The sequence below is a fragment of the Physcomitrium patens genome, chromosome 1 (assembly GCF_059467195.1).
Source record: "Physcomitrium patens ecotype Gransden chromosome 1, ASM5946719v1, whole genome shotgun sequence".
NCBI classification, from domain to species: Eukaryota; Viridiplantae; Streptophyta; class Bryopsida; order Funariales; family Funariaceae; genus Physcomitrium; species Physcomitrium patens.
Window position 1 is genome coordinate 3,055,544 of NC_143410.1, and position 18,043 is coordinate 3,073,586.

At 36.1% G+C, this 18,043-nt stretch overlaps 1 protein-coding gene across 1 annotated transcript; it reads right to left on the reverse strand.

The window, feature by feature from the left end:
• Nucleotides 1–2,826: 2,826 nt before the first annotated feature.
• Nucleotides 2,827–5,888, reverse strand: LOC112280029 (uncharacterized). Its single transcript, XM_024514951.3, has 4 exons — nucleotides 5,619–5,888; nucleotides 4,256–5,478; nucleotides 3,747–4,132; nucleotides 2,827–3,416 (listed from the first exon to the last, which is right to left on the reverse strand). Exons 2-4 carry the CDS (start codon nucleotides 5,474–5,476, stop codon nucleotides 3,410–3,412), a joined length of 1,614 nt encoding a protein of 537 aa, XP_024370719.1. The 5' UTR covers nucleotides 5,477–5,478; nucleotides 5,619–5,888; the 3' UTR covers nucleotides 2,827–3,409.
• Nucleotides 5,889–18,043: the final 12,155 nt, after the last annotated feature.

The window sequence follows — 18,043 nt, forward strand, 5'->3', positions numbered from 1 at the left end:
ACTTTGATTTTTGATAATTTTTTAGGTCTTCATAACTTCCTTCAATCAAAACATTTATAACACCATTAGGAGTTGTTCTTACCTTGAATAAAATTACTAAACATTGGGAGTCTTTTTTAAGATTGTGATATCATATGTATTATATTTTGCCATCTATTCAAGGAAAAATATGTCATTCTTGAAGATCTTCAACTCTATTACATTATGTTACAGATTGTTACAATCATAACATTTCATTTGATAACTCAATAAATAATAGTTTTTGAGTTGAATCTATTGGCTGTTGATTTTTCATCCTGTTATTGCCACTAATACAAAGAAATCACAATCGAGGATAAAAGATTGAATGCAATCTTTATTCATCATCTTTTCTTTTAAATCAAAGATTTCCTTGATTCTTCATTTTAGTTTTGATAGATGTTGTTGATGAAAAGCTTTGACCTTCTTTATTATATTTACAAGATTCTTTGATGCATTCACTAATATTGCATTTATACTAATGAATTGTTGTGCAAGTTTGAAAACCTTCAGGAGAGTTCTTTATTATGCTCTTAACTTTATTTATTATTTTTTCTAATATATTTGATTTAACAACATCTTTGGAATCAAAATTTGTTAGACTTTTATTATCTAATGTATCGATTCTTACTTAATATTTATTCTTTATTCATTCAATATTTTTTTTTAATTGTTATTGTTGTAAGGATAATATATATAGCATTATATAGATATAAAAATGAAGTTCTCATCTTTTTGTTTTATAACCAATATTTTTGTATTCTATTTAATTTTTTATAAGTAGTTTTATAAAAGAATGTATAACATTTATAGTAAGTAGATACAATCAACCATTACTTATATGCATTATTTGCTTGCAATCCATTTAAAAGCCATTTTTTAATCTACAACTTGAAATATAAGAAAGATCATGATTTCAATCTTCTAATCTATTATTTCAAATTTTTAAAGAGGATATAAGAATTTATCTAACTAAAAAGTTGTTAAGAATTAACTAAAAAAAACCAAAAATGAGTTAATAATATATGTTCAATAAAAATATATAATTTTATTACTATACACAAACATGGATTAAATCAAAGAAACAAAAATGTTTTAAAAAACTAAAATGGATATCATAAAATAATTATTATTATTGCAATGTTAGTAAAGATGATTTTTAGATTATATAAATAAAATAATTTACATATTTTAAATAAAATATATAACTACTGTCTGGATTTAATTAAAAAATAACCATTTATTTTATAAAGACATATAAAAGACATATAATAAAGATTTGTTGAATTTATTTATTTACAATAATTTACATATTAAAACCAAATATTGCTAAACTTTTCTTTTATGGTAAATATCAATTTATCCAAAAACAATATAAAAAAATTATAATATAAATTCTATAAGAATGAAGCTTTATCACTTGTGTAGAAAATTATTTATGGTTTTTTCTATTCATATGACAATGATTTTTTATTGGTGATTAATTATCAATTATTAAGTAAGTAATAAAATTTTAAAAATACATAAATTAGATTTAATGGTAGGATCTAATAGCAAAAATTAAAAATATTAATTTTATAACTATGTACAAAAATTGATTTTATCAAAATGCATGCTAATATAGATATTGTCCGAATTCAAGTATAATAGACTATTGTAACAAACTAGTAATAAATTTACAGTTATATATTCTTTAAATGAAATTATTAAGAACTTTAAAATAAATAAAAGAATTACATGGAATGTAATATGATATTCTATATAATTTAATAAAAAGAAAACCCCCCATACACCATTGCACATAAGTATTTTATTATAAATTTGTACTAAAATGTTTTAGTATAAATAAGAGTTTTATTGTGTATATGCAAAGATACATGATACAAGGATATCTACTTGTTAAAGAGGGGTTTCCACCCAAAAATTCCCTAAATTAATCAATGCAATTAAAAATTTTAAAATCCACCTCAATATGGTCATAAAATAAAGATTTTTTTTCTATTTGCAAGCGAATGTTAAAACCTATTAAAAATTTGAGACTTTTTTATTTCTATTAAAATAATGAAAAATAAAAATTTCCAAAATGTCTATTGTCAAATACATTTAATATTAAAATATCAACTATATTAAAATGCTAGACAATATAAAATTATATCATGGTTCTATATTATTATTTTAAAATTATTTAATATTCAATATAATTTCTTGTATATATATATATATATATATATATATATATATATAATGTTATTTATTTGATCTAATTGCATTTAAAAGTAACATGTTTATGCAATCTATTTGGTTAGTATTAAAACATTGAAGTTGTAGAATTAATTGATTTTTTGATATTTTATTTTTAAATATGATTTATTGATTGAATTTTTTTTAATCGTATTTTTATATTTAATTTTATCATTTTAAAAATATTTTATTGTAAATTTATCTTAAAACTTTTTTTTATTGGAAATAAGAGTTTTATTGTGTGTATGTAGGGATGCATGGCACAAAAATGTGTACAAAGTAAAAAGGGGGGTGACCACCCAACAGTTCTTAGGGAATTTTATTTTAAACTGAAATTTAAAAAGTTATACAATAAGAAGAATGATTGAAAGAATAGTCCAAATTAAACAATATATTCATTTATTCATTCATTCAGTACTCTAGTATCATTTACTCAAGTAAAAAATAGTGTTTTTATTATATTTGTGGTGGAATCTACTGCTCATTGACATTATACCATTAGACCAAAACCTCCAAAGCCATAATTTATTCTTTCTAAGATTGAATCAGTCTTACAAAAAAAACGTTTACAAGAACACCCATTCGAGAATGATTGGTAGAATTTTGAACAAACATATTTTCAGTTTGTCCCAGAAAGTAGAATACAACGACTGAAGCGTCCTCCGAAACCCTAAACCAAGTGCAGTTCAAAGGGGCTTGTAACCCTAATCCAACTCTAATCTGTAAGCCTCTCTCCAGCTTACAGATTCCTATATAATTTATACACCGATATTGCAGCTAGTCTGCAGGAAGCCTCTCTTATGAGAAATGGGTTCTCATGGAGGATCAAAACAGAATTTGTTTTCTTTAGACTCATCAAAGAAAACGGATTCAGCGATCACAACTGAGATTAACATGTTTGAGGGGGCGCCTCACCAGGGAATATATGTACACGTCACTCTTTTTTGTTTATGGATTGTATGACATGATATATGATGCTTCAAGACATATCTGGCCGCCTCCAAATGACGAAGTTGTAGATAAGTCCAATGAGTGACTACACCTTAAGCATCCATTTCGGTTGCTGAATTTGGCTGTTTATTGACGGGCTTTCTTGCGTAGTACCCATTTGAGCAAGCACCGAGATTACTTGAGTCTCGCCATCACCGTCCTAGCTCCTGAAAAGAGAGAGAAGGCCAGATTAAATTATCAGACAAAAAAGCTACAAGTATGACATGAATTACTTGAATGATATCATAACATTTAAAAGCAGTCAGTCCTCCACGACAGGTTTCAGAGGTGGACCCTCGAGATTTTCAACAGAAAAGTTGCAGATCTAACGACTGAAACCCGTTAGTATGGTGGAGCATGGTGACGAGTTCTCAGAATGTGAATGTTGCAAGTTAAAGACTATCCAGCTGGAATGCAAACTTTGATGTGCAACAGCGTGATGTGTAAGATCACATGAAGATGTGTGGACTCAAGTGTGGAAGGAAAGGGTGGCAGACCTCAGTTTGAGGTCGAGATTCTTGGAGATGGATTTGTAGAAGTGGATGTGAGGCCCGTGCGTTCGAATCTTGCGAGGCTTGTCCACACTGTAAGTAGGCGCCGGCGCAGTCGAGCATCGCTCGGACAGTAGCCTCAGGCTGTCACGGCGCCCAATCACAGCGTAATTTTCCCGCATGGGCGAGACATCCTTCGCCTGATCCCATTTAACTGGCATTGAGTTGCTCTTCTCAAGACTGCGTCCTCTTTGCTGAAGCGCCGGTTTTAAACAATCGGGTTGTTTCGGCGAGGGAATCGATACGCGGCAGAGCTTGCTCAGAAGGCGAACAAACTCGGCGCTGAGTTTGGTGTCACCAAATCCGCCGCCGCACATCACCCCCTTCGTATCCTGCACTCAATCGGATCAGATGAGCTTCCTTCCAAACGCGATCGACCTCGAAAACAACAAGCGTAGTAACTCTGGTCTAGATGCCATTGTATCCATAGACGTGATTGAGATGTGTTGTGATACCTCATCTGGGTCGTCCACTTGTTGACGGCCATTCTGCTGCTTGCGATTGCTTCGGACGCGATAGGACGGCGAATTGGGTTTCAAGCTCGTCACATTCTCTCGACCAGATTCGTTTGAGGAGGTTCCCAGCTCCTGAGACGACGAGTCATACAGCTTGTCGCTCTCACCGCTGAAGTGCTGGGAGTCTGGGGACCTTCTCGAGTGACGCTGCGAGCCAAAGCTTCTCCCCGCCGACGAGTAGAGATTGCTGTGAGGCTCTGGCACAATCTCAGGGGTTGGCTGAGAGTGCGCTCGAGGTTTGGCACCAGGAGTTGATGATTTCCGTGGTCGCACCCCATGCTTAGGTGCATGCACAGTCGGCTTCGGCGTTGGAGAGGGTGTCGGGTGGGAGCTGATCTTGGTGGAGCTTTCCCATTTCGGTTGCGAGATCTTCACCTCCTTTGGCTCCCGAAGCGACCTACTCTTCAACGTGTGTCGAATCTTTATCGGGGGGCTTGGACGTGGCTCAGGTGCAACCTCGGTCTTCTCCACAAAAGAGACCCGCAATGAATTCCCCCGTGAGCTTCCGCGCTGTGATCGGCAGCGGAGATTGGCGTTCTCGGGTGTTACTTCGTCTGGACTTATTCCATCAATGCAGGCATCGAATGCCATTCCCGACGTTCGAGGGGAAGAAGTCTCGCTGACGTCAATTGAGGTGATGTTCTGCTGTTGGTGGTGAGCATCCCTGTTTGGCGAAAAATCAGATTCTCCAGATGGAGTTTCTGGTTGCAGCGACTGAAAATTAATTCCAGGTGGGTTTCCCTGATGCCGGAAAGACTTCGTCGGCGAGGCTGAGTTGCTCCGTGTTCCAGTTGACGATGCTCGCGGTGTGCGGGGCGTCGTGGGGGTTTCGAAGAGCTCGGGCGAGGACTGCCCCTGAGAACTATATTGATCCTCATCTAGCCTAGGCTCCATCGGTGTGAACCGCATGCGTACGCTGCCTTTGAATGGTTTGATGGGGTAAACTCCCCTGCGCTCGCGGTCCGTGGAGTTACCTCCGGGACCTACTTGCCAATCCTTGAGAGAGACATCGGTTCCGTCATCATCGAGGGGTGCAGGCAAGCTGAAGGTTCGCATTTCCCCGCCCACAAGAAGGGGTATGCCTTGGAGCACCCCTCCATTTTCGTCCACGCGTGTGATCTCAGAGTTCCATGACTGAGTTAGTTCGGTCTCGCGTTCCATAACTAAAAAATTCACGAGGATCACAATGAGAGGTGGGTCAAGATTCCTAAATAAACTATTCCGCAAAGCATCAGGAACACGAATGTTGCTCATATGCGGCACCAAACCAGATAAGCACAAAAACGGGAGGAATGGCACTGACCTAGTTGAATTGCAGCACTCGAAACTTGACAGGCCTTAATAATTGTAGATTACGTGAAGGGGAAAAACTTGTCGTGGACTCTTGAGATTAGAGCTCCGCTTGAATTCTTGTTAGACGGGAATGTGAGAGCGATGATTGTAGAGCTCACAGAAGGAGGTATCAGGCCATCACCACGACGAGCATGAAGGGGAAGGAAACGTTCAACAGAGGCTGCACTCAGCCATATGGTGAGGACGAATCTGCTCTAGTTTCGTCCTGCATTAGGAGAGTCTCGTTTCGAAAAAGAGTAGCTAAATTAAAGCGCAATTACGAAGACAGCATTACTAACTGCTCCAACAGCTCAACCTCTACATATTACTGAACGCTCAGACTGCGGAGAAGAAGCAAACCTTCACTAAACCCGCGAAGACTAAAAGAGCCGAGAGGCAAGCAGACTTTGCACGGAATCAGGATGGCCTGGAGACCTACATGCAACGTAGACGAACCTCTGTCTAGTTGAATCTCAAAGAATACCAACACACTAGATTGAAACCAAAAATCAAAGCATCAAACTGTGTAGAATCAGATACTGCAGGATATCACTACTCGAACGTCCAAGGCTCGCACTTACCTTCCAGCTCCAGTCAAGGACCAGCGGAGATAAACGGCAATCATGGAGCCGAAAACCTGGAGAGAACCCAATGACTGGGATGCGAGGGAGGAAAGCTGCGGGACAGGCTGAGGTGTGCAGGACCGGTGGGGACTCCACTCGCATCTCTATAAGCAAATTGATTGAAGTGCGGCGAGAAGACCACGAAGTACAAAACCCACATAGAAAACTCGTATCTTGCATGGGGTTGACCGAGCCCCACAAATGATGATCCCGGCACTTGAAAATGTCATCCTCTTGGACGCCGAAGTTCAAGCTTCAGATGACAGTGACCTCGGCGTCTGTGTCGGATTCAGCGCCCGATCGCTCACAAAGCTACAGAGTACTCCAGCGCCTTGTGCGTTTCGTATAGTGTGGGATCGAGAACCGAGCTACTGATGGAGGTCCTTCGACATTCAAATGGGCATCGTTGAAGGATTCGTCGGGACTGGCGTCCTAATATTGGAAGCAGGCTTCCACCACCGTCATTAGGACAACTTTCTTCCGGTTCCGCAGTCTCCTGGTCTGCTTTGACCGCGTCGTTCTCGACGTGCGTCGAAGCCTCCTCCGCAGAGATTGTGATCGAACAACAACAACGACGACAACTGATACTGAATCTGGTCGAGGTCGGCGACCTTCGCAATGCGTCGCGCGAAAGAAGCACTAGATTCATGCATAACGATGGCATCCTGACTTCTATCAGCTTCGATCCGGTGACTGTTTTTCCGCACGAACTGACATCCACAGCTTCAAATTCATGTTAACGTTTCGTAGCTGTTTTCTCACACTGATCATGATCAGTGTCTACCTATGTATCCATCAATCCATGTGAGTAGAATTTGTTTTTCCTGAAAATTTCCTTCAGTGAATGGAAGCTATTCTTAATGAAAATATTTTACCATTCTTTTCGGAAAAATACATTTATATTCTTAACAATACACGATATTTGTAGATTGGTTACTTTGCTTCCATGTTTCAGTAATTCAAACTGGTCATGAGTATATTCAAAGAATAATACAAAAAAAATAAGTTAATAATCCAGTACTAAGATATATAAATTTAAGGTCTCATTGACGGTTACTAGTTAAATTTTATCCCCTTACTTTGATCAAGCAAAAAAAAACTACAATGGTTTGTAGAGAAAGAAAATGGTTGAATTATGTATATATATATATATATATATATACATATATATATCTCAAATTGGTGTCCTAATTTATAGAATGTAAATATTTTTTGTGATAGATATATTTGATTTTGATATACAACATATTAAAGGTTCTTATATGTAGATATAGTTTTAAAATCTTCATCATTAAATTAAAGGAAATCAATCAATTCATTCGTATACATTTTAATTATTATTTTTCATCTATGTATATATATGTATATATATATATATAAAATATCATGTACCTACAATAATTAGTTGTAGAATGCTGGAGCATTTCTATACATGGTGCATCTAGCAACATGTCATGGATAAAAAATGGTGGTTCCTAATAGAAACAAATTTCAAACTCAAATTGATTTATGCAAGTTCTTATGTTGACTAAAATGTAGCTTAATAGATATATTCATAACACTACTAGTCATGACATATATGCTTTGTATTTAATGATTAAAAAAAATCAAAGTAGATTGCACTTATTGCACTATGCAAAGTAATTTCTTTTATATTAAAAGTAAAATATAAATAAATAAATGCAAGGCTTAATACATTCACCTCATTTCTATAACGCATATATTTAGTAGTCCTATTAGTTATTTCTTTCTTTCAATGTTCTCTCTTTTATTACTATAAGAATTATTTTAAATATTTGATTTCTATAATTATATTAAAAATTCTATTTTTTTAAAGAACTATCAAATATTTAATATTAAATTTTAATATTTTATCTATTAAAATATTAAGTTTAATATAATCCAAAAAAAGATATATTTTAATATAAATAAAATAATTATTTTTAATCCTACTTGTATTTATACTAATCTTAAAATTTAATCCTATATTTATATATAAAATTTTGAAATGAAATTAAGTATTTTTTTAATCATCTATTTTCTTATTATAAAGGTTTACTATAGCCAATATACTTTTTTAAAATTTAATAAAGATGATTATATACTTTTAAAGAATATTTATTTTTAATATTTATTTTTTCTTAAATTATAAATAATAATAAATTAAAAATCATGTTTTATTTCAAAAAAATAATTAAATTTATATATATATATATATATATATATATATATAATTGTTATTGCTACATCTCCAATTGATATTGCTACATCCCTAAGATCTCCTTGTAGACAACTAGCTAATAATATTCTTCTTTCTTTTGAGCATTTTTTATTTCTTTGCTTTAAGAAAGGGTGATAGTTAAAAGAGAGACAATGAATATTTTATAAAAAAAAAAAAATAGGTTGTGAGCTATTTTTTCAAAAAATAGATTATTAGTCTTAAAATTTGTTTAATTCAAAATTTTATTTTTTTTAGTTTATTCTATTTTTGGATCAAGATTGGAGTTAAATATTGGGCTGCTAAATCCATCCTAAGTGTAGAAGCACACTTTTTACTCAATTTAAGTTGTGTGGTGGTCACAAAGGGTATAGCAATATCAATTGGGAATGTAGCATTGTTATCTGTCCAAAGTAACCACACCTGCCTAAAATGGTATTGATATATTTATCATTGTAAAAGAGTTTTAATCCAAGAATATCAATTTTAAAATAAAATAAAAATGCATGAGAATCAATGTAATATTAAAAAATTACTATACATACATTATTACATTCCTTACCGTGATGACATGTGTATTTCAAAATAAAAACATAATAAAATTAGAAAATTTATATTGGTAAACTAGACCTTATCCTTAGAACAAAAACTTAGATGATGTTGATAAAATTTTATTTTTCTTATATCTTATAAAATAAAATAAAAATTAGTATTAAAATTAGTTATTAATGAAAAATTTGTAGATTGTATTTTATGTTCATATTAATTATTGAACACATACATACATAAGTACATAAATACAAAATTATATTAAAAAAAAAAAAAAAGAATTGTAATAAATTTAATATATTGTCATTTAAAAGAATGCATCTTATTAGATTTGAGTATGATATCTTATAATTTTAATTTGACAAATTCAAAAAATTAAAAATAGTAGTTTTATTTTTTGTAAAAAAAATGTTTTATTTATAAATACATCTCATATCAGAAAAAACATCTTTCTTAAAATTTAAAATATATAAAAAAATAGAAATATATTATTATTATTATTATCATTCAAAAATATTATAAAAATTTAGATTTTATTTGATAGAAAAACAAAAAAATCTGCTTTTTATACAATTGAAGAATTAAGTGTTGGACAAAGCATATAAGCACAATAAAAAATATAATATTTAATAAATTTAGGTTCCAAAAAATTATATGGTAAGAAAACAACATTTATAAACATATTTTGTATTTTTATTATTATCAAATTCAAGTTGTTTTATTATTTAATTAATTATAAGTATATAAAATATATAAATAATTACATTTGAAACTAACTATAATTTTTATAGTGAAATAATAAAACAAGTTGTATATTTAAATAGTATCATGAGTATAGTTTCTTTGTTCTATATCTTTTTCTCTTTTTCCACATTATAGATGTTCATAGAAGAAATATAGATGTTAAAGTGAACAAAACAAACTATTCAAAAGTCTTGATTTTCTCTTGAATCGTACCACCACAAAGTAAAACCCGAGAATTAGGGTTTGAAAGACTCCATAGAAACAAGCTTCTCTTCAACACTTCCCAAGCAGTAGAAAGAGAAAATTGGCTTCCGAAGAATCACACAAAAGTAGGTATTAAATACACCCACACAACAGCAGCAGGTCTTGAGGTGCTACAATGTGTGGAGACACTAGAGTAGGCAATAATTCTGCCCTTTGGGCTCCAGTGATGGATCTGGAAAAATGAATTGTTAATCCTGGTGATCTAATGCTGTGAAGCCATGTGTAGAGCGAAGATTTAAAAAAAAAAAAAAAAAAAGGAAGAAGAAAAAAAAACTATCCCTCAAGCATGCCGCAAATAAGTCATGGATCTCTACCTCCCCAAACTTAAGGAAGAACAGTTCCGCGAGCATAATCAGAACCCATCGTGCCAGTGCATTATTACTGACGTCAAAATGGAAAAAACTCTAGTCGAGCTACAGCACAGCATTGTGTCAATTTCTAAATTGGCTGCTAAATTATCTTTAGACAGAGAATGAGTAAAACCAAAAAAAAACAAGTAAATAAATAACCCTAATCACCCACGCCTCGAAACTTCGTAGCCTAGGTCAGGAGCCTCACAGTGTCGCGGTGGAAGCCCGCTGGGAGCTCAACCGCTTCACAACACATTCCGAAGCGACGAACAAGCACAAGGTACAACAAAGCACATGGAAAACTCTGGTTCCAGATCAAAATCCTGGCCCTAAAAATGGCTCAATCGCACAAACAACAAACGCTAATCTGGTGGGCACCAACCAATTAAGGAGAACGGCTCAGGTCGAAGCGCAACTACTTTTCGACATTGGGTCGATAATAACTAATTTCGTTCATGCTCGGCAATTCCGAGAGATCGCTGCCTTTGCGAGCTCACTGATTGCAATGTTGAGCTATAAACAGAGCTACTTCTATTCTGGTGATGGCTTTCCACAGAGAGCCGCAAACTCAAGGGGGGGGGGGGTTTCCAAGCCCTTCACTTCACCCACAATAGAAATGCTTCAGGCTGCTGATTGCGGCACGAGGAATCAGTCTCATCAACAACTGAGCTCTGAGTATTGACAAGCTCATCAGGAACTGAGCTCTGAGTATTGACAAGCTCAAGGAGCTCGAGGAAGCGAAAAAAAAAACAAAAAAAAAGCAAAGCGACCACAGCGATGCTTTGAACACTGTTGAGATCATTAAATGTAACCGACACTCTCCATAATATTTACTGTAGACTACAGTAATTACCATAGTTACAATATTTAGAGTCTAGTGGAGAAGTACTGTTCATCCTCTTATCTTCTCTCTTCTTGTATACGAAACACAACCAGATCAATAGAGGTGTGTGTGAAGCTCTTTCTTCTTAGAAACCCTCTTGTGTGTATGACTTACTACTACTCTTGTGTGTGTATGACTTACTACTACTCTTGTGTCTTTCTAAACATTCTCAACACGTTATCAGTACGATTCTCTTCTACACACTATCACAATTTTTTTTGCTCTAGTCTTTGGCTCTTCAAACCTATTGCTATCCTTGCTTACTGTCTGGATCATGATCTTTTTTCTTCTTGCTGGCCCCTCACACATTAGTTGCTTGCTTAGAGCACTTGTTCCACTCTCTGCCTTGCTTGCTCTGAATACTTGATCCAGCCCAACTCCACCCTCTGCTTACTCCCTACTGCGCCTCGAACTGTCGCCAAACAGACGCCGAATTGCTGCCAAATCTGCCGCTGCCGCCGTCGCTGCCCGCCCTTGCGTGCCGCTGCTGTCCGCCGTTGCTCGCCGCTGCCCGCCTGCCGCCCTACTGTTGTCAGGGACAAGAACTTGATGAAAGCTAAAGAGTAAGTGAGACTTTTCTCAAAAAGAAATAGGACAAAATAAGAATATGTATATTAAGAAAGAAACTGGAATGGCTATTGCCAAAATACAAGAAAACTAGAGACCCTTGAAACTAGACTAGAAGCAAGAAAGGAGTTGACAAGAGTGAAGAGGGCTTCACTCTTGCCTCTATATATACTATCTAACTAGAAGCCACGTGGCGATGTTCTATAAGACCTCCAATATATGTTGACTTTCTAGGCCACATGCCTTTGCTTGCAAGGCAAGTTTTCTATGGATGGACCACGTAGTTAGCTTGTTCTTTAAGCTTCCAACATGCGTGGCACATGGCTAACTTGTTGACCAAGTTTCTAACCTAAAAGTCAACTATAGACTCCTATAAAGTCAAAGCAGCGTCTATGAAGCTTCTAAGAAGCTTCTCTAGAAGATATTACACAATTAACCTACTTTTACATACTTTTATCTATTCATATAGGTAATTATATGTATGTCCGTGACATTACCCCCCCTTCTAGGGACGAGTTCCACGAGGAGCGGTGATTATATATTGAGAAAATCTAATATGCGGCGAATTGTATTTGCTACATACTCTGATCTTTGTTCTCTTCGAAGATAGTTGATGGGTCCTCTTAGCCATCGATAGTGTCCCATTCCAAGGCGAGAAGACCACCCTGTTATTTGATCACTGTTGAGGCCTTCATAACTTCCTTCAAATAATACATTTGAAACACCATCAAGAGTCGTTCCTATCTCCAATAATATCACCAAACATCGAGAATCTCTTCCAAGGTCGTGATACCAAACGCGTTGTATCTCACCATCTATTCGAGGAAGAACATGTCGTTCTTGAGGGTCTTCATTTCGGTTGCGTCGTCTTGAAGGTTGTGACAATCGCAATGTCTCATCCGGTAAGTCAGCAAACGAAGGTTCTTGAGTTGAATCCGCTGGTTGTTGGCTCTCCATCTAATTAGCGTCACAAAATGCAAAGAAGTTACAAACAAGGATAGGAAATTGAATGTTATCTTGCCTCAATCTTGTCTCTTTTATAAGAGAGGTTTTCATCTTGGTTTTGATGGATGTCGTTGATGAAAAACTTTGACTTTAGCTCATGCATTTGCTAGATTCCTGGATGGCTCCCATGTGCGCTCACTAATATCATATCCGCACCAATGAACAAGATATTCCAGCTTATTTCGGCGCCGCCTTGAGTCTAATATCTCTTCCGCCTCAAATTCTTCATTATTATCTACTTCTATAGGAGGCGGTGGCATTTGTCTTCTTCCTTGTATATCCACTGTCTTATATGGTTCAAGAAGAGACACGTGGAATACAGGATGGATCTTCATTGACTCCGGTAGATGTAACCGATATGCAACTGGGTTGATCTGTTCAGAAACAGAAAAGGGGCCAAGCCTACGATAGTCCAATTTTTCACAAGGTCGAGTGGTCTTGATATTGCGACGAAGTAGCCATACCTTATCACCCACGTTGAGTTGTGGTTGCTCTTTACGATATACATCTGCATTTATCTTTTGTCGTTCTTGAGCTTTCTTCAACTGCGCCTTCATTATTGCATGTAACTCTGACAACCGATTTGCCATATCTTCTGCTGCAAGATTATCAACTTTTGAAAAATCAAAAGTATCAAGTCGTGGATGATAGCCATAATTGGCAAAGAAAGGTGTTTGTTGCGTGGAGGAATGTACCGTATTATTATAAGCAAACTCTGCCAATGGCAGAAGGTTTGTCCAATCATCTTGTTGGTAGTTGATGGTACACCTTAAATACTGTTCCAAGACTTGGTTTACGCGCTCTGTTTGTTCATCAGTTTGAGGATGGAAAGCTGAAGATAGCTTTATGTCCACTTTTAAAATCTTGAAAAGAGTCCTCCAGAATCTCGACACAAATTGAGTTCCCCTATCCGATATGATATCTTTAGGTAATCCATGATAGCGATAGATATTATCAATGAAAAGCTTAGCTGTTTCTTCACCTGTGATAGATTTTGTACATGGCATAAAATGTGCCATCTTGGTGAAACGATCTACTATCACAAATATAGAATCATAAGATCTTGAGTTTGGAAGATCTGTGATGAAATCCATAGAAACAGAAGACCATGGTTGTTCTGGTATAGGTAATGGCTGAAGAAGTCCGTAAGGTCGATGTCGAGGAATTTTTGATCTTGAACAAATATCACATGATTGTACAAAGTCTTTGACTGACTTCCACATTTGTGGCCACCAAAAATCTCTTGATATGAGTTCCAGAGTCTTATTATATCCAAAGTGCCCTGCTGCTGGAAAGTCATGACGTGCTTGAAGAACACGCAAACGTGCTTTTCCTTCTGGAACATATAGGCGTCCTTCAAAATATAATAGATTATTCTTGAACTCGAACTTAGAAGAATCATGAGACTTGGAAGAATTATTCTCGATATCATGAACAAGAGGGTCTGAGGACATACTGGACTGGATTTGCTTGAGAAAAGTTGAATCAACAGTCAATGTTGATTTCACTGCTCGGAGATGAAATTGCTCTGGTTTCAAGAGGACCGTTCTTTGTTGCTCAAAAGCTGCATCTCCTTCTTTTGGTGCAAAATAAGAACGTCTAGACAGGGCATCGGACAAAGCTTGTTGTTTTCCTGGCCGATAAGTGATAATGAACTCGAATCTTGACAAAGACATACTCCAACGAGCTTGACGACGATTCAACACGCGTGCTGACATGAAATACTCGAGGTTCTTGTGATCTGTATACACAGTGACTGGACTAGAAGCACCTTCTAGATAATGACGCCATTCTTGAAAGGAATCCACGATTGCAAGAAGTTCTTTATCGTGGATCTCATAATTGATCTCGGCTGCTGAGAATTTTCTTGAATAAAAAGCTATCGGATGAAGTTTGTCATCTGTTCCCATTTGTGATAAAACTGCACCCAAGGCAAAATCCGATGCGTCTGTTTCCATAAAAAATACCTTGGAAAAATCAACACGATATAAGACTGGTGCAGAGACAAACGATGTCTTCAAGGCTTCAAATGCTGCTTCCGCTTCTTGATTCCATTGGAATTTATCTTTACTAGTCAAGCGTGTAAGTGGAGCTGCAACTCGTGAGAAGTCTTTGATGAAGATCCGATAGTAATTGGCAAATCCCAAGAAACATTGGACACCTCTCACAGTCTTTGGAATCTTCCAATCCATGATTGTTTGGACTTTCTTAGAATCCATCATAAGACCATCATTTGAAATAATGTATCCTAAAAAGTCAACTTGAGTAGTGTGAAATACACACTTTTCCATCTTGGCGTACAATCCTGCATCTCTGAGTTTTTGTAATACTTGACGAACATGTATTTCATGTTCTTCAACATTCTTAGAATAAATCAGGATATCGTCTAGGTAGCAGACGACATAATTGTCTAAGAATTCACGAAATACATCATTCATGAGATGTTGAAAAGCAGCTGGTGCATTCGTGAGTCGAAAAGGCATGACATTATATTCAAAATGCCCGTACCTGGTTCGAAACGCAGTCTTCCATTCATCTCCTTCTTTGATCCGTACTAGATTATATGCTCCTCTTAGATCTATTTTTGTATAGATCTTAGCTTGATTTAACTGGTCAAGGAGTCCTGATATCAAAGGTAATGGATACATGTTCTTGATTGTGATCTTGTTGAGTCCTCGATAGTCAACACACATTCGTAAAGATCCATCTTTTTTCTTTACTAATAAAATTGGAGCTCCTGCTGGAGATTTTGAATGGCGTATGAAATTCTTCGCTAAATTCTCGTCAATATATGTCTTGAGTTCAGCCAACTCATCTTGCGATAAACTGTAAATTGGTCCAAATGGTGGCTGAGTTCCTTCCTTGAGATCGATTGAACAATCGTATGGGCGATGCTCAGGAAGAATATCTGCATTTTTTTTCTCAAAAACGTCTTGATAATCCTGATATTGACTTGGAATGCCACTTGAAGTCTTTACGCTTTCAGAAATAGGTGCAGCATAAATAGCAAAAGTTGATCCTTCTTTTGCTGCGTGTATAAATGCTTTTGCACCTATAGGTGTGAGTTTTACTATACTAGACTCATGGTTTTTTACTTGGTTAATAGAACTGTTACTAATGCTCTGAGGAAAATCAAGTTTACGAGAAATCCAATCTATTCGAGGATTATACTTTTCTAACCATGATAAGCCTAAAATTACTGGATTAGAGGGAGATCTAATTATATTAAAAATTACGCAACTACTATGACCATTTATTACTACATCTACAGGAAGTGTTTCGTGAGTTACATCTCCAGAAGACAACGGACGACCATCTATGACTTCTACGTGTACAGGTTTAGTTTTTTGTATTAATGATATTCTATGACATCTAGCAAATTCTTCATCTAAAAAACAAGATGAGGCTCCTGAATCTACCAAGGCAGAGGCTTTGTAATTATTAGGTCCTAAACGCACATCTATTATAAAACAAGGAGATGGTTTTGAGGAGAGGATAGGACCTTTATTAGAAGTTGTACAAGATTCCAGCCGCACGGTCCTTATTGTAGCTGGACGTACTCGTTTTCCGACATACTGTCTTCTTTGACAGCCGTACTCCTCATTTTGTAGTTACGTCGCTTCTTTGGACAATGTTGAGCAGTGTGCTTAGGTTCTCCACTATATAAGCACAATCCTTCTTATCGACGACGAGACTTTTCTTGCTCAGTAAGAGGTTTGAAACGTACCGCATCAATTTGCATATCCTCTACTTCCGAAGGTATGTGTTGAAGAGACGTCGGTGTTGCCATTGAATTGTAGTAACGTTGAGGCCCACTTGTGCGACTCTCGGATCGAAATTCAAAAAGTCGATTGTCGCACTTCACAGCAAAGTCAATTGCTTGACTCAATGTTTGAGGATCAGGTAAATTAAGCATCAATTTCTTTACCTCATATTGTAATCCATAGAGAAATTGACTCACAAGTGCGGCATCATCCCACTTGATATCAGTTGCAAGTTATCGAAATTGCGAAGCATATAATGTTACTGATCGATCGCCTTGTCGCAAAATACGGATCTTGTTGGTTGCAACACGAATTGCATCATGTTCTCCAAACATGGATCGAAACTCCGCCAAAAAAGCCTCCAGATTATCCAATATTGGATCTCGTCGTTCAAGAAAAGATGAAAACCATGACAATGCTGAACCTGAAAGAAGTGTACCAATGAATCTTACTTGTGACCCTGGAGTTGGATAGCTCTGGGGTTGAAGTTCAATCACTAGTTGGACCTGATTGATGAATCCTCGAAACTTGGATCTGGTACCATCAAACTTCTCGGGCAAGGCAACTCTCGGTTCTCTAACACTCGAAGGGTGTTCCATTCTGGGAGAAGGGACATGGTTTGGTGCAGATGTTGAAGCAGCCCCAATCATCTCTATATCTTCACTTCCTACCATTCTTGTTGCTCCTTGTGGTGGTAAATTGAATTGATGCATCGCAAGCATTAACTCCCTCAATTGTTCTTGCATCTGTGCCATTGCACTCTTCATTTCAACAAGCTCTGCCATAGTAGCACTTACAAAAGAGAAGATGTCTAACAACGCTCAAAACAAATAGAAGAGAGGAATTGATAACAAAGAAAATACTAAGAACAATATCAGTTTAAAAGAGGGTAATCCGCAACTTCTAATGCGCTTATGTCTTATCAAGAAAAAGGGGTAATCCACTCTTAATCAAGAAAAGACAAAGCTCTGATATTGTAAGTGTATTCTTGTCAATCTGTCAGGGACAAGAACTCGATGAAAGCTAAAGAGTAAGTGAGACTTTTCTCAAAAAGAAATAGGACAAAATAAGAATATGTATATTAAGAAAGAAACTGGAATGGCTATTGCCAAAATACAAGAAAACTAGAGACCCTTGAAACTAGACTAGAAGCAAGAAAGGAGTTGACAAGAGTGAAGAGGGCTTCACTCTTGCCTCTATATATACTATCTAACTAGAAGCCACGTGGCGATGTTCTATAAGACCTCCAATATATGTTGACTTTCTAGGCCACATGCCTTTGCTTGCAAGGCAAGTTTTCTATGGATGGACCACGTAGTTAGCTTGTTCTTTAAGCTTCCAACATGCGTGGCACATGGCTAACTTATTGACCAAGTTTCTAACCTAAAAGTCAACTATAGACTCCTATAAAGTCAAAGCAGCGTCTATG

Coding starts and splice junctions, on each gene's coding strand:
- LOC112280029 (XM_024514951.3), bottom strand. CDS start 5,476: ATGGAACGCGAGACCGAACTAACTCAGTCATGGAACTCTGAGATCACA. Junction 4,133..4,255: donor AAGTGGACGACCCAGATGAG/GTATCACAACAC, acceptor GATTGAGTGCAG/GATACGAAGGGGGTGATGTG.